This window comes from Bufo gargarizans, chromosome 11 (genome assembly GCF_014858855.1).
Source record: "Bufo gargarizans isolate SCDJY-AF-19 chromosome 11, ASM1485885v1, whole genome shotgun sequence".
NCBI classification, from domain to species: Eukaryota; Metazoa; Chordata; class Amphibia; order Anura; family Bufonidae; genus Bufo; species Bufo gargarizans.
Window position 1 is genome coordinate 79,879,110 of NC_058090.1, and position 18,297 is coordinate 79,897,406.

General features: G+C 45.1%; 1 protein-coding gene across 1 annotated transcript in view; it reads right to left on the reverse strand.

Annotated features, from left to right (window-relative positions):
- Positions 1–9,301: 9,301 nt before the first annotated feature.
- Positions 9,302–18,297, reverse strand: part of LOC122921335 (olfactory receptor 10A4-like) — a 52,700-nt gene continuing 43,704 nt past the window's right edge. The window contains exon 2 of the mRNA XM_044271312.1: positions 9,302–10,291. Coding sequence (XP_044127247.1) covers positions 9,302–10,291 — 990 coding nt within the window. The remainder of the gene's footprint in view (positions 10,292–18,297) is intronic.

Below are 18,297 nucleotides of genomic sequence, written 5' to 3' on the forward strand. Positions count from 1 at the left end.
TGACAACGAGCACCCTGGGATGCCTGCTGTGGTTGGTCTTACTCCTCCTCAAAGCCACATTCCTCCTCTGACTCCTCTTCCTCAGACTCCTCTTCCAGCGTTGCCGCAGGTCCAGCAAGCGATGCTGATAAGTTTGTTTCTGGTGGTGATGGTGACCATAACTCTTCCTCTTCACGCTCATCTACGGCCTGATCCAGCACTCTTCGCAGGTCACTCTCCAGGAAGAAAACAAATGGGATGATGTTGCTGATGGTGCCTTCGGTGCGACTGACTAGGTTTGTCACCTCCTCAAAAGGACGCATGAGCCTACAGGCATTGCGCATGAGCGTCCAGTAACGTGGCTAAAAAATTCCCAGCTCCGCAGAGGCTGTCCTAGCACCCCGGTCATGCAAATACTCGTTGATGGCTTTTTCTTGTTGGAGCAGGCAGTCGAACATTAGGAGTGTTGAATTCCAATGTGTCGGGCTGTCGCAAATCAAGCACCTCACTGGCATGTTGGGCACTGGGGGGGTGCCGTTGATGTGGAGCAAGACGCAGCGGCAGAAGAGGACTCAGCCGAGGAGGTTATGGAATTGGATGGAGTAGGAAGAGTAGAGGAGGTGGCAGCAGGCCTGCCTACAAGTTGTGGCGGTGTCACCAACTCCTCTGCAGAGCCACGCATTCCATGCTTGGCAGCCGTGAGCAGGTTTACCCAATGCGCAGTGTAGGTGCTATACCTGCCCTGACCGTGCTTTGCAGACCAGGTATCAGTGGTCAGATGGACCCTTGCCCCAACACTGTGTGCCAGAAATGCCATGACTTCCTTTTGCACAATCGAGTACAGGTTGGGGATTGCCTTTTGTGCAAAGAAATTTCGGCCGGGTACCTTCCACTGCAGTGTCCCAATAGCTACAAATTTTCTGAAGGCCTCAGACTCCCCCAGCTTGTATGGTAAAAGCTGGCGGGCTAAAAGTTCAGACAAGCCAGCTGTCAGACGCCTGGCAAGGGGGTGACTTTGTGACATTGGCTTCTTACGCTCAAACATGTCCTTGACAGACACCTGACTGTGGGCAGATGAGCAGGAACTGCTCAAGGTGAGAGGCGGAGTTGCGGGTGGTTGAGATCGGGCAAGGAGGACAGCAGTGGTTGACGTGGCTGAAGATGCTGGTCCAGGAGGAGGATGGTGTTGGACTTCCCATGACTCAGTTTCCTTTGGCACAGGTTGCAAATCGCATCGCTGTTATCAGAGGCAGACACACAAAAAAAATGCCATACTGCAATGACGGCATTCTGGTGGTGGCAACAGTATGCGTTGATTGGCATGCTGTCTGTCTGACTCCGGGTGCCGATACATGCTGTCTGACTGTGCCACTAGCTCCTTGCGACGACCTCCCCCTGCTTCCAACTCGTCTCCTCCTCCTCTCTGTCTCCCCAGGGCCGTCTTTAATATTGATTGGACCCTGGGCAAAAATTTACTTGGGCCCTCTGGATCCCGCCTTCCCACACCTTAGCAGGCAATCATGCCCTCCACCACAGCACACACACAAAAAATTCACACATCTGGTGGAGTACAGTAAATGACTGTAAATGCTTCCAGTTCTGAAGACTCCAGCGGCTCAGGATCAGTGCTCTGGGCAGCTGGGCTCAGGCTGGAACTGGGCACCACTCTGCAGGAAGGAGACCAGGGCTCGGCTCACCTTAGTCTTACAGTGCACCCCAGCACTCCACAGTATGCAGTAAAGCACCCTATAGTATACAGCACCCCACAGTATGCAGTATAGCACCCCACACTATACAGTACCCCACAGTAAATAGTAGAGCAGTATAGCAGCCCACAGTATACAGCACCCCACAGTATACAACACCTCACAGTATACAGTAGAGCAGTATAGCACCTCACCGTATACAGCACCCCAAACTATACACGATACAGCACCCCACACTATACAGCCCCCCACACTATACAGTACAGCAGTATAGCACTCCACACTATACAGCACCCACAGTATACAGGCCCCCACACTATACAGGCCCCCCACACTATACAGGCCCCCCCACAGTATACAGGCCCCCCACACTATACAGGCCCCCCACACTATACAGGCCCCCCACAATATACAGGCCCCCCACAGTATACAGCCCCCCACAGTATACAGGCCCCCACACAGTATACAGCCCCCCACACAGTATACAGCCCCCCACAGTATACAGCCCCCCACACTATACAGGTCCCCCACACTATACAGGCCCCCCCACAGTATACAACTTTCCCCACAGTATACAGCCCCCCAAAGTATACAGGCCCCCCACAGTATACAGGCCCCCCACAGTATACAGGCCCCCCACAGTAAACATTCCCACACAATATACAGGCCCCCCACAGTATACAAGCCCCCCACAGTATACAGGCCCCCCACAGTATACAGGCCCCCACACAGTATACAGGCCCCCCACAGTATACAGTCCCACAAAGTATACAGGCCCCCACACAGTATACTTCCCCCCACAGTATACAGGCCCCCACCCAGTATACAGCACCCCACTATACAGTAGTTTACAGTATATTAGCCCCTGTCACCTTTTTCTGATGTAATCTTCAAAAAAAAAGCTCCACAGTTAAGGCAAACTTCTCCTGCAACACTAGTGGTAGGACCTGTGATGACCTCATAGCCATGTGACCAGTAATATTGCTAGGTTACTGGTTACATGGTGATGATGTAATCTAAGGTCCTAGATCACATTCACAGCTCTAACAGTACGATGCCTGGACTCAGTGCTGGCAGGCATGGCATGGCAGCACCACCTGTGTAGCTGACAGCCTGACACCCGGGGCAGAGGCTAGCAAGGTTCAAGAGGCAGCTTCCTTGGGCCCCCCCCCCCCAGGCGAAACTTGGCCCGGGGCAGCTGTCCTTTTGCCCCTTGGTAAAGACGGCCCTGTGTCTCCCCATCTGATCTTTCCCCCTGTTCTTCTTCTCTTTGAGCGGGCACTCACGTGACATCCACGGACACATCGTCATCATCAACCGCTTCACTTGTATCTGACAACTCAGCAAAGGGAGCAGCAGCGAGTACAACATTATCATCATCACACCGTACGTCCATCTGTGTAATGCTGCCTGACTGAGACATATCCCTGTTTTCTACATCCTCTTGCAATAATGGTTGCGCATCACTCATTTCTTCCAACTGATGTGTAAATAACTCCTCTGACAGATCAAGTGAAGCGGTTGTGGTGCTAGTGTTGGTGGCGACGGCAAGCGGGCGAGTGGTAACTTGAGAGGTGCCCGAAGCTGAGCTGGAGGAGGATGGTGCGTCATGGTTCCGAGCGGAAGCTGTAGAAGATTGGCTGTCCTGTGTAAGCCAGTCAACTATGTACTCAGAACTTTTTGAGTTCAGGGTATGTGGCCTCTGAACACTGGGCATTATTCTAGGGCCAAAGGGAATCACAGCACAACGACCACGACGGCCCTTGCCTCTGCCTGTCATTTTTTTTAGATTAGTTAAGTTGTACTATGCGTGCAAGCTACTGTGACACCAGATATGAGTTGCGCTGAAGGGACACTATGGACTTGCAGCTGGGCCTTAAACACACAAACACGTGTGTGCAACTGACTGCTAGTTATTCACAGTCAAAATTGTTGTTTTTCTTTAAATGTAATCGAATGTGACACCAGATATGAGTTGCGCTGGTGACACTATACACTTGCAGGGCTGTGAGCCTAACACACGCTGGCAGACAGGCAACTGCAATTTGATTACACAGGGGAAAAAAAAGACTGATGTTCTAGCCCTAAAAAAGGCTTTTTGGGGTGCTGTCCTTACAGCAGAGATCAGATGAATCTTTCAGGACTGTAGTGGACACTGAATACACTAGCCTAGCTATCGATTTCCCTATTAAATCAGCAGCAGCTACACTGTCCCTCCTCTCACTAAGAATGCAGCTTCCGAATGAATCTAAAATGGATGCTGTCCAGGAGGTGGGAGGCTCTGGGAGGGGAGGGTCTGCTGCTGATTGGCTTGAATGTGTCTGCTGACTGTGAGGTACAGGGTCAACGTTTATTCAATGATGATGAATAGGGGGCGGACAGAACATCGCATATGTTCGCCCGCCACGGCGAACGCGAACAAGCTATGTTTGCCGGGAACTGTTCGCCGGCAAATAGTTCGGGACATCTCTATTCCAGAGGAAATTAAACCCGTTGAGCCAGAATTGGAAAATCCAGCTGAGCGAGAGGGAACAATACAGTCCTTGGGAAAAACATTGCTAGCTTCTGATCCTTTACAATGGTTCTTAACCCCATGGCTCAACATTCTAGTGCCTGCTAAAACTAACACACCAACACTTCAACCAGAAACTGAAGTTGTCACAATTCAGGAAACCTCAAGTTCCCCGGAAGCAAGGTTTGAAGAATCACAGCCACTTCGGAGATCTGAAAGGAATACCAGAGGACAACCACCAGTCTGTTATGGAGATTTCCTGCTCCAGCAGCCGAGAAATTAAGATCCAGCCATAATAATTCAGAAAAAGGACAAATTCTTGCATATTGTGCTATATTTTTTAAGGGACTATTTGCCTGTTTTGCAACGTTCAAGTTCACATCACACCCGGAGATAGACTTTCACGTACCTGAGCCTCTGTGATATTCCACTTTTATATTTATTGTGCCCAGGGAACAGACTCATACCCTGTGAGCCTCTTGAGATGTTTATTTGAGATTTCCTCATCGTTATGGACTATTTTAGTTGCCGGTATATTAGCAGTATTCAGAGAAAATAATGTGTCACCCCATTTGATGCATTTCGTTGTTGCCTGAGATATGTTTGCCTAACCCGTTTTATTCATGGGTACAAGAAGTACAAGAATATGAGTTATGGCATTATTTCCCTATGCATGCATGCTTCTCCTTTTTTATATCTTTCAGGATAATACAACATTGAGTCCAGAATGTGTCGAGGTCGACTAACATTTTACCATGGGGGTATGCAGCGTCCCACTACATGTGTGTGGGCACTGCTTAAAGTACTTTTTCATTTTAACAATTGCATAGTACAGTAATATATAACTATGCATTTGTGTATCTGCAAAATCCCTGTTAACAGGCCTATTAGGTGTAATTTATACATCCCACCACTAGATGGGAAAAAGTTAATGTACTATATATATCTAGGTCAGGCCTAGTCAGAGGTGGTTAGATCAGATTAAGCAGATTAGGAGTGGAGTAAGTTGAGACCACAGGTCAGTGTGAAGATCAGAGAGTGAAAAGGTGCAGATCCAGCACTTCAGCTTTAAAAAGAAGTCTTAGTCCAGAAAGGGGCAAGAGAGAAGGACAAATTTAACTGCATTCAAAGGATAAAAGCCGTAACCCAGGCATAAAGGACCTTTGGGATATTTTAAGTGAAGGATACCTTAGCCTCCGGCAACCTCACCAGAAGTTCCACTGACGCAGAAGTAACCCACTGCAGCTTTGAAAAGAAGTCTTAGTCCAGAAAGGGGCAAGAGAGAAGGACAAATTTAACTGCATCCAAAGGATAAAATCCGTAACCCAGGCATAAAGGACCTTTGGGATATTTTAGGTGAAGGATACCTTAGCCTCTGGAAACCTCACCAGAAGTTCCACTGACGTAGAAGTAACCCACTGCTCCAAAAAAAACACAAAACCTGACAAGCCTAAAACAGTGGATTTGCAGAATTGCCTCTGTATCATCTAAAGACTGCATAAGTGTACTGCTGCAACCAAAAGACATCCAAAGTAAAAGTTGTGAGTTGCATCTTACCACTGTTTACTTCATTATTACTACCTATGGTTGTACCACCATTAACGGTACTGGCGTCACGACAAAAATCATCAAGGGACTCAGCCGCAACAAGCACCCTAAGCACCCCTAACATCAAGGGCACCTCAACCACCATCTTGGCTGATGCTTCCCTACACAGAGCGTGCCCCGGAGGATTTCGTGCTGTCCACCTCAACACTGTGCTGCCGGCCCAGGGAGGCTATCTGCTAACCGTAAGTAAACTGATGAACTGTGTGTTATCCCATTTGACCCCTTATCGGTCTACCGTGAACCTCACGTGTACCCCCTGCGACTGGCTAGCTGCAACATGAACCCCTTTTTGCCGTGAATGAACCTCTGCTGTGACTGGGTGACAGGGGCCTAAATCTCTCAAAATCCTCTGTTGTATTGCTGGGTGACATGAACCCCTTTTGCCGTGAATGAACCCCATGCTGTGCCTGGGTGACAGGGGCCTCGGGTCCCCATTGACTTCAATGGGGTTCGGGTTCGGGGTCAAGTTCGGGTCCCGAACCCGAACGCTTTTTTCAAGTTCAGCCGAACCTGCTGAACCCAAACATCCAGTGTCCACTCAACTCTAACTGTCAGTCTTTAAAAATGGCATACTACTCGGACAACATGGTTCCCAGGAGCAACCTGGGAGACCAAGATGCATTGAGACATCTTCCCCATGCTGTTCCCGAACCATTTTGGTGGTGTTTCCATCAATTTCTGACCTTTTTCTATGAGCCAGGCACCCTCTCTCTTCAGAGCAGGGGGTGCCTGGTTTAATGCTCGGGTTAACCTATTGACTTCCATTATACTCGGGTGCTCGGTAGAGTACCCAAGCATCCCGATGTGTTCGGCCAGTGCACCCGAGCACTTTGGTGATAGACCATCACTACTAAACGCCACTTGGCCCTAAAGGAAGTTGAAGGCAGAATGTCTGGGGTCAAATTACTCCTTTTATTAGGGTTAAAAGTTTAAAACCAAATGGGCCGAACTTGCTGGATGTATCAAACATGGCAGCTGGGTTATTGCCATGCAGGAGGAGAGTCGATGATTATTGGAATGAACCACACAAATCACTGCACGATGCTGAAACGACAGTATTTTTCTATTGTTTGTTTGTTTTATGGTTTTCTGACTGATCAGAAAAACATAAACAGTGATGTGAACACTGTTACTGCCACTGCTGCTGCTACCCTCCCCACTCTGTCATGGGGCCATTAGTGTCATTGTTACTGCCTCTGCTGCTGCTGCCACCCTTCCCACTCTGTCATGGGGCCACTACTATCACTGTTACTGCCACTGCTTCCACCCTCAACACTCTGTCATGGAGCCACTATTGTCACTGCTATTGCCACTACTGCTGCCCCCCCCCACTTTGTCATGGCTCTACCATTGTTACTCTTACTGCCACTGCTGCTGCCACTCTCCCCAATCTGTCATATGGCTACCAATTAAATATTGTTACACTGCATTGTTCTGTACATAGCAATACATTTTAGCAGAGTCTGTAGTTCAGCAGTCTCCTGCGCTCTCTCCCTGCAGTCTCCCTGCACGCTCCCTTCAGTTTAAGTTCCAAGGCTTCACAGAGATTGGGCCACAGTGGGAAGAATATCATTAGGCAGAATGGCCTGGGTATACCTGATGTATTACAATTCGTGACAAATTAATTTGGAACAAATTGAATTTCTTGTCGAGCTTAGGCAAACTTTTCTCATCTCCATTCATAATCTTCTGCTTTCCTGCCCACATGCTGATGAGGTGGATTTCCCTGCAGATAAAAACTTCCCTTTACAGCAGGAGTGAACCAACAATGAATTACCTATTTATATAGGAGGTATAGACATTTGAAGGGAAATAATTTGTCCCTATTTTTAATAACAAACTACTGTTAAATGAAATAGAAAAGCAACCAAGAATTCAAAAAAACTTTTTTGTTTTTTGAATATTGAGTTTATAAAAATAACACTTTCTGATGATTTTCTCAGCATATCCCAAGATGAGGACTGAGATGAAAAACAAATGCCTCTAATGATGCCATCTACTGGCCATCTGTCACTATAGACTCTCATGTTATAAAAATGTATAGCATACTTTTATTTATTTTTTGTTGCTAGATGAATGTACATAGGCCTCCATCTTTAAATAAATATATAAGTTCACTGTAAGTATCTTATACCAAATGGCTAAAGAGTCCTTAAAGGGATTCTCCAGCAAAACAAAAAAATAAATAACAAAAATAAAAAAGTCATTCTAGATACACCTATGAATAACTTGAGTTAACATAAACATCTTGGGGGTTTATCAGAGTACTAAATGTAGAGTGGTGATGTGTACAAGTGCTGGAAGGTGTGCATAGCCCACCCAGATACCTCAGCCGGGTGAGATAAATAAAATCCAGAAAGGTGCAGGGGTTTCAGCAAAGTCACTGAGACAGTTTTGTTTATATTTTGTTCCGGGCTGGATTTCATTTGAACTGGTTGATAGGTTTGGTAGTGGGATCTGCCAGCCCACACCCTTCCAGTACGGGTGTTGTCTTTTACGTGAGGTCATTGCAGGTGAGGCCTGCTGTAATCAAGGAGAGATAAAACCAATCCTCTGTGTTCCAGACTGGGAAGAGAAAACTTGAAAACAGAAGCCTGAAGTTTGGGGGGCCCAGCGACGCCTACGGAAAGAGGGTCGCACGGTCAGAGTCGGGAGGACTACTGGATCATCTCCCCCCAAGAGCTCTGGGTGGTCTCAGCCAGGAGGGCTGAGGGGCCATGAGGCTATGTGAAGCCTAATCTCTTCCCTGTCTTGACTTGTGTCTGATGAGCAGACCTGCTAAGGCTTGGAGCCTGAGACCCTGTAAGCAAGCTGTGCTTAGAGGTGAGTCAGGGAAAACTACTGTGTATTAGGAAGTGCCTAAAAGGGCAGGTGTTTATTTGATGTTTATGTTTGTGCGGGTGCTGAAGTGCCAAAATAAAGCACCAGTTGGACATTAAATCCTGTTGTCTGCAAAGAAGTCTAAGATTTCGACCCCCTGAGAGAGAGCGATCCCTTACAGTAGATAGCCACCATCTTGTTACACTGTCTAAAACCTAGTCATGGGTGCTTGAAACTTGGCTGGGAGCTGTTCCACAGGAGGATTTTGGAGGTACCAATTGCATCTGAGGTTCTGAAGCTGATTGTGGACCACAACTAAATATGGATAAATAGCCCTGGATATATTGTGTATGAATGATACTATTCATGTAGATATACAAAGTAATTTTATTTTAGGATTAAATAGACTGTATAGCTTTGTTCATCCTTTTTAGATGTGCGGCACAAGATGATCAGCTGTTTAAAAAAATAACATGCTTTTTTATGCTCTGTCAAGAGATGTCCATTTCAAATATATGTGTCTATGTGTGGACCCCCAGAGGTTGTGATGTGAGTTGCAGTCTATCGAATGTTTTGCTAGCATGTTGTGATATTGTATTGATTTTGTTTTATGAGAAAATTCAAGCAACAGTGAGAGTGGACTCATCTATAACTTTTCTGACATTCTTTCTTCCATCTATGAACTTCTACAATGATCTTGCTGCACGTGGCTGATCTTAATCTGACCAAGGACTCTTAGGGGATTTAATTTTCTTAGAGCTGCTTTCACATCTTTGTTTCTTAAGGTATAAATAAATGGATTTAGCAATGGAATAATAACAGTGTACACGAGGGCAAGGAATTTGTCATGTTGACTTCCTTTGGGCCTAACATATACAATAATGACTGAGGAGTAGAACAAACTGGCTACAATGAGGTGAGATGAACAGGTGGAGAAGGCCTTCTGTTTGCCTACAGTGCCTTTAATTTTTGAAATGGTGGCGATGATATGGATGTAGAATCCTAAGATGATCATAAATGGAAGCACACTGGCAAATAAAGCCGAAAAACTTGTGGCCAAGTTGCTGGACAAAGGATTGGAACATGCTAAATTCTGAATTGGAGACAAATCACAAAAGAAATGGTTGACTTCATTGGGTCCACAAAACTCCAGTTCAACTGTAAATGTTGTAGGTATGGCAGCTATGAAAAATCCAATGATCCATGGGGCAACTGCGAGTTCAATATAATGAGATTTGTTCATTATACTGGGATAACGCAAAGGGTTGTTAATGGCTAAATCACGATCAAAGGCCATAACGGCTAGAAGGTAACATTCTGCCACACCCAAAGAATTAAAAGCGTACAACTGGGCAAAGCACCCTGTAAATGAGATCTTCCTGCTAGATTCAATCAAATTAGCTAGAAGTTTAGGAACGGTGACAGATACAAATATTATTTCTAGAAGAGCAAAATTGCTAATGAAAAAATACATTGGTGTATGAAGTGAACGTGCATATCTTACTAAGACAAGTATGGCACTGTTCCCCAAAACACAGCATATAAATGCCAAGAGGACAAAGGCAAAAAGTAAAATTTGCAGATGCTGTAATTGACAAAAGGCAAGAAGTATGAATTCCGTTACAAGAGTCTTGTTGAAAGGTTGGGCTTTGAAGAGAAGAAACTCCTATACAAGAAATAACATATACATATTAGTAAAACTATGCAAAGCACAGTACAGTACTTTTTGAAGGTTCACAATTTCTTTGTAAACCAAGGAAGTTCTAATGGTCATCTGATCAATGTGGGTTGTGCTTCTGTAAACCCCAGTGATCCGTTGATATCTCTCAAGTTGAGAAAGCTGATTCCACTAAAGCTTCGGCAGCTACCTCTAAAGTGCAAATGTCGGTTCTCAAATGTTTATAAAACGACAAATAAGATTGCCGCAAAAACTGTACACAAAATGGACTTAAAAACTTACTATAATAAACCAAGTTCATTTGAAAAGACCATAACTGCTTTGGAGATGAGCGAATTGATTCTAAACTAATAACATTTGTGACAATTAAAAAAATAATAATTGGCAGACACCATTTTACAGGTCAGAAAACAAAGAAGAAGGCATCTACCTTCAAAAAGGGATAGTTTTTGGCCAATTTTAATTTAAAAAAAATCAGACAGTAAACGGTAAATGTCATTGTTACTTTGACATAATAATGCTGTCTTGGTGTCAAAGGGTTGGATACAGTCCTAGGAGACCACAGAATGCCATGCATGAGTTTTCAGACAATTGGGGCACTTTCAATAATTTAGGTCAAATTTATTCAGACCCCAATTGAATCTAGAGACTGATTTGTGTGAATTTCAAAAACATTACTCCTCTCTGAACAACAGGTTCTGAAAGTTTAAACCAAAAAGAGGAAGATTATAATTTAGTAACACTAGTTGTGAACAAGACTACAGAACTGGGCTTCACCTATAACAGTTGCCTTTGAAAGGTGCTAATAGTGTCTTCCAGTACTCAGATACCCACAAAATGTACAATAGGTCCAAATTGCATAACTACTGGATGGTCACAAAAAATAACATTATGATGCATGCATCAACACTGGCAGACAAAATAAGTCTAGATAACAGAAACCAAATGATAGTAAACAAAGCAAGGAGATGAGCCCTAGAAGTCCTCAGTGTAGTGCACAAGTTTTAAGGCCAGTTTGGGTGCTTTTGATTCAGGACAAATTTATTATGTATCCAAATAGAATTTTCCAACCAATTAGTTAGAATAGGACCTGAAAAAAAGCTCAAACAATGTGTTTCCTTCTACAAGATAGCAATGCCTATGACATACACAGTAGACTAAAGTCAGAAGAACCTGCTGATTTAAATAGGCCTGGCCAGCTATATACTTTTTATGGGCTGTCATGAAAAAGGAACGAACATGTTAGATTTTGAACTGCAAGGCCCTGCTTTTTGCAGGGGATAGGTGCCCTGAGGTTTTTGGCAGTAGCACATTTCTTTCTCACATATACAGAAGAATTGTGAAGAATATCTGTTGGCCGACAGCTTTCATTTTCTTAGAGCCTTACACAGAGGCAGGGGAGCACAGGGATCAAATAAAGCCTTAGCCCTTAGTATGGGCCCCCCAAATGGAACATGCAGTGAATATATGATGGGAACACAGGAGAATCAGCTTGCTGTGCCCCCCTCCAAGCCCCATAGCTATCACATAGTCTGCCCCCATGGGGTAGGTACACCACTGATAGGAGGAACTGAACTGATTTCAGGTAAAGGATAAGCTGGCTATAATGTTTTGCAATTAATGATTACTTACAAGAAATCCAGAAATAAGCCTTCTCCCTTGATCACAGTTTTATATCACAAATCTCTTGGTCTATAAACCTCCAGTAATATTAGGCCAGCTTTACATATGTTAGATTTTCAGTGCCATTTCCATGCTAAACAGTTGAATCAAGGTACAGTATAGCACAAGTAAATTGGGACTATTTAAAAATGCAGAGGCATCTTTCAAACTTTCAGATCTGTAGCACGCTTTATTCTACATGGCTCGCAAGCCAAAGGATGGACAACATCAGAGTAGCAAGCAACAGCAAGTTTGTCTACAGCAAGCCATACCTTTAACACTTGCCAAATTCCACACAGTCCCCTTTGTGCCTTTACATACCAGTTATGTTCCCTTAGTGCCCCCACACAGTAAATATGCCCCCTAAGTGCCCAATAACAGTAGAGTGCTCCCTTATATCCCCTTTCATAGTAAGATGTTCCCATAGTGCTCCCACACAGTAATAATTACCCTTAGTGCCACTTTCACAGTCAAATGCTCCCTTAGTGCCACCTCAGATTAGATATGCCCCATTTACAAAAAAATCACCCATTAGTGCTCCCCATACAATAGTTCTGCCCTCTTAATGTCCCCTTACAACGGCTTTGCAACCTTAGTGCCCCCTTAGCAATAGTGTTGCCCCTTAGTGCCCCCTCACAATAGTGAAGCCCCTATACTTTTAATAAGGTAAGATAGTAATATTCACCTAGCCCTGTTCATCTGATGAAGCAACCAAATAATCCCCAGGCTTGCGTACCCTCCAGCTCAGCTCAGTAGAAACGATGACATCACTGCACCCCACTTGTATGCTGGGGAGAGCACAAGTCAGTTTATGGTGGAGCAGCCAACTGACGGCTCCGAGTGTCATCACTGTATTCAAATTTATCTGCCTTCTCAAGATACAGATACAGTTGAAATCGGGATATGCTGAAGCCCTTCCAGGTCAGCAGCTGAAATCCAGGACTGTCCCGGTACATGCAGGACAGTTGGGAGGTTGTATTCTATTTTATCCACCCCTTGGAATTGCAAAGGGAAAAATTATTGTCAAATCTGCACATTATAGTCTGCAAAAGTATAGGAAAGAAAATAATTGTATTCACCTCGGATTTATTTCCCATATTTAAACGTAGGTGATATTGTTCGATGTCAGGGCATTGTATTCTTATAAATCCCAGATGAAAAGATGAATTACAACAAGGATCCACGCTTTTTATAATGAATTTAATTGGATAGGGATTTTCAAGAACAGATGCTGAGGAGAGTGTGCTCCTCTGGGACTTTACAGCATAAGCTAAGGCTTTATCATAAAATAACTAACAATGAGATTTGTGTATCAATCAGTTCATATTACTGACAAGAGATGAGCGAATTAAAAAAAAATTCAATTGCCCAGTTCGACAAACTTTTTTGAAAAAATTCAGTTTGATTCGAAGATATTTGCGGCAAATTTCATTAAAAAACTGCTATTTCCTGGCTGCAGAAAGCCTTTATAGTGGTGTAGAACACTGTGCCTTGCAGTAACATGCATAGGGAGTCTGGTGTGGTAGTGAAATAATACTGTGAGTCCGTATGACATGCAGATGACAGGCGTCACTCTTAATATCACTGCACACTTCACTTATTTGGTCAGTCACGGGGCCAAAACTGACTAAATAACTCAGCCTTACAAGTCGATGTTAGCGCTAAGAAGAAGCGCACTCCTTTTACACCGTCATCAGCTGATTCCACATAGATGTCTACAGAACCTGTCCTATTAAACGCTTATACAAGTAGAGCCCCCCGACAGAGTGGAGAGGGTGTCAGCAGTAAGTTTGTGTTGACGTGACTGATTATTTTGCCATTTCTCTGATCCGTCAGAACAATAACCCCCCAAAAACGGATCCTGTCTGTAAAGCATCTGCCTTCACTTGGTCAGCATTTGGTCCGTAATCCATCAGTATTGGTAATGCAAAAACTGGAGTGGATCCAAAACAGAGATGACACAAGAACAGAATATTTGCATGTCTTCTGTGTTTTGTACCCACTCCTGCTTTTGTCTACCAGATCACAAGCCAATTCTGATGGAACCATAAAGGCCTTACAGCTGCTACACAGAGAGGATCCGTTGTGCGTCTCATTTTTTCTTCCTTTTGACAGATCAGAAGAAAGGTCAAATAAATGATGATGTCAGCCAGGCTGAAAGGCAAAATAGTGGCCTAGTCATGAAGTGGGGAGAGTGGGAACAGCAAGAGAAGTCCACAGAGTGGCCCTATGACATAGTGTGGACGTGGCAGCAGCATGAGGAGACCACAGAGTGGCAAGGTGACATAGTGTGGAGGTGGCATCAGCATAAGGAGGCCACAGAGTGGCAAGGTGACATAGTGTGGAGGTGGGTGGCAATTCCAGTACCCGCTGCAGATGGGTGGTGAAAGAAGGAGCACTTGGCATCAGATGTGTGGCATCAGGCATGTGACCGCATCAGAATAGTAGCTGAGGCAGATAGCCCGAAGAAACCGGTCTATTTTGTCAAAGTTCTGATGTGGCACCTTGGATGATCTAGTCTGATGCATGAGCCCTTGGTGGGTGGAAATCCTGGGTGATCCACGCCTGACTCATCTTGACAAAGGTCAGTCTCTCCACATTTTGGGTGGACAGGCGAGTTCTTCTTGGGGTAACTATGGCCCCCACCACACTAAACACCCGTTCTGATGCCACACTACTGGCCAGCAGGACAGCTTTTCCAGGGAAAACTCGGCCAGTTGTGGCCACAAATCCAGATTGGCTGCTGCCCAGTATTCCAGCTGATCTTCAATGACTGCTGGCATGGTGCACTCCAAGTATTTCACCACCTGCTGGTTCAGCTTCTGCTCCAGGTCTAGATGCTGCTGCTGGTCTGGTGAGTAGTTTCTTCACTAGGCGGGTGAAGAAAGCTGCTCATCAGCGACACTAGACTCAGGCTGCTCCTGATGGAGCTGGTACTCCAGCCCTCCCCAGCAGCCATGGCAGCGGAACATGAGTGCAGAGGGCCCCCCCAGCCAAACCAGGATGGACGATGGCGCAGATGAGCAGCTGCCAACTGACTACATGGGATGTCTTTATAGTAGTTCAGTTTGCCCTCCCTCTTAGTGTGTGTAAAAATGCCCCCATTTTGGACCGGTAGTGAGGGTCCAACAAGGTGAAGAGCCAGAAGTCATCCCTCTGCCGAATGGCGACAATTCGGCTGTCACTATGCCAGCAAGAGACCATGCATCGGGCCATTTGTGCAAGTGACTCGCAGGGGACTCCCTCCCTCCATCGACACTGCATACTGCCATGGTGTGTTTGGGTCCTCTACCTTGTCTTCCTCATCGCCCTGTAGCTTCTCTGCGTGCTCCTGCTCCTCCTCTCCTATCACCAGTGTAGAAAAACCACCCATTTCGCTACACATTGCTTGTGCTCCAATCTCCTCCCCATCCTTCTCCTCCAGTTTAGCCCCCATAGGGCTCATGTGGCCGTGAGATCTATTCGCCACATTTCCAGTCCCCTGACCAGCTAGATTTAACAGCGTCTGTTCCAGGACATGAAGCAGTGGAATTACATCGTTCATCCCGTAGTCATGGAGGTCCAGGAGGTGTAACAGGTCTCACTCTGCTTCTGGGTCATCCTCTTCCCCCTCAACTCGGCGACAATGCCATGCCCCATTTGAATATAAAGGGAGGTGGGCCCGTCACCACTCTTGTCTGTTGCGGTGGAGCCGATGTTCCAGGTAAACGTGTTCTTCTTGTTGGTGGCCCACATCTTCCTCTGAGGGTAGTTCCTGCTTTTCCAGTTCAGGCAGGTCACCTAGCAGGCAAATTATCCCGTGAGGACAGTCAGGCCAGCATGGTTCCAGTGCAGGAATCCTCTGTTCTTTCTGTGGTTACTGCTTCTGTGTCTATGAGTGGTGAGCTTGATTTTGCCGGTGCTTGGGGGGCAGAAGCAGTGGGTAGCAGATTTTTGCTTGACCTTAAGGCTTCATTGTCTAAATTAGAGACAGGACCTGAATAAACGGCTCAGGTTGTTGACAAGCCATAGGCCATGCAGGTTGATATTCGGAAGGATATGTTTTTCCCCGGGTGTGCATTTGGATGATATGAGAAAGAAGATTTGGGAAAATGAGTTTATTGATATTTGGTCATTGGTGTCCGTTGACCAGCATACTATCGAGAAGGAGCGTCACTTTCCTTTGGATAAGCAGCTTGATATGCGACCTAAGGGACCAAAAAGATTGACAATTGGTTGCAAGTGTTTGCAGTCCTGGTTTACATAATGGGTTAACAGCAACCCGAGTGCTGTTCTGAACTGTTTGTTTATATGGACACCATATGCATTTAAGTTGCATGGTGCATGTGACACAAAAGAGCGTGGATGAGATGTTCCCATGGCTCGATTTATACCACAATAAAGCTGCTTTTCGGTTTTACATTGGTTTTTTTTATCCACTTGTTCTATTCTCGCTCACCAACTTTTTCTAAAAACTTGAAGCCTCCATGTGATAACCAGACCAGAAAAAAAATTAGGGGCTCTGAGCTGCATGATCAGAGTGTTTGTTTTTGGGCAACTTGTCCGTGGTTTGTTTCATTAATAACTTCTTCTTCCTTTCCAGTGTTACGTTTTCTGCAACTGTTGCTGGAAGAGAGGTCCTGCCCTGTGAACCTTTGGAACTTGACGATGGCAGGTTGATGTCCTTAGTGCATTTCTCTGTTGCTCCTGTTACATGGAACAACTATGGTAAGGTGTGTGGTGAGTGGCTAGCTTTGGTGTGTGTTAGTCTAGTTGAACAAGATGTGGGCTTGAGAGCGGAGGTTGTGCGATCCTACTCAGCGTGTTGAAAATGAAAGCTAACGCCTGATTAACTATTGGGATGGGAGGATGGTACATTTTTTCATCCTCTAGGCATTATTGGGTTGGAAGAGGTGATATTTTTTTAGCAATATTGCAGGCGTTTGTTTTCATAATCTTTGGTACGGTTGATTCATTCTGCCCTCCTGACCTTTTTGTCACCTTATGAGTAGGGATGAGCGAACCTGAACTGCAAAGTTCTTTGTGAGTTCGGATACCCAGAACTGAATCCAGACCTTTTCACTGAAGTTCGGGTTCGGTGTCCGGGTGATTTTTTTATTTTCCGTTATAACAAAGTTATATCAGAAAATAATAGCATTCTTAAGACAGAATGCAAAACATATGGCCATTTAGGGGTTAAAAAAACTAACCTCATCCACTTGATGCAGCAGCTTCTTCTATCTTCACTGAACAGAACCTGCCAAAGGACCTGCGATGTGTGCTATGACGTCCCTGCGCTCTCCAACTTGGTGACATCATCACGCATATTGCAGGTCCTTTGGCAGGTCTTGTTCAGTGAAGATAGAAGTAGCTGCTGCAACTCGATCAAGTCGATGAGCTGAGTTATTTTTTTTTTTCATTTTTTTTTTTACTCCTAAATGGTCATATTGTTTTGCATTCTGTCTTAATGCTTTTATTTTACGATATAACCATGTTATAACAGAAAATAATAAGGTGAAGTTCGGGTCCCTATGACTTCAATGGGGTTCAGGTTTGGGGTCAAGTTCGGGTCTCGAACTTTGACCTGAAGTTTGTCTGAACCCGAACTTATGAGACTACCTTGTTTGTTTTAGAGTTCTATTTAGCGTTTCTTGGGGCATTTAGGATTGGGGAATTTTTTACACCTTCTCGTTTTAAGCCAGGTGGACTTTTAATGGATGATGTTTTTGTTTCTAATGGGTTGCTTGCTTTATGCCTTCGCTGTTCGAAGGTGGATGTGTTTGGTCAGGGTGTATGGATGCCCTGCATGCCCGGTCTTGGCGATGCTGTACTTTCTTACGATCCAGTTGTCGCATGCGGATTGCTCCTCCATGACTTCCAAATTCAGAGTGGTTGTCTGAAGTTTTTGTGGGGTTTTGCCATCTGATTACGGTGCTCATTCTTTTAGGATTAGGGTGTTGATAAAGGCGGCTAGGGCAGGCGTCCCAGATGCCGATGTTCATTGTATTGTCTATTGGAAATCATATTGTTTTGCAGGTTATATGTGGCCTAATCTATTGGACTGACATATGTGCTTTCTGTTGACCACGGCATCTTAAAGGGAAAATGTGTGCTTTATGGCTGATCGCATACATGTGCCGTGGGTCTCTGTTATTGAAAATAGCAGAGCCCTGGCGGCTATGGCGCCCACTGCACGTGCGAGCGGGCGCCATGTTTAAAGACTGGTCTTCCAGCGGAAGTCCTCAAGGGGTTAAAAGAGTGTGGTGGAGATGAAGGCAGACTTGCCCATTAGGAGCAGTGGTTAAGCTTACTGCTTCTGATCCCTCTGGTTTGGAGTTTGATCATTTTGAGAT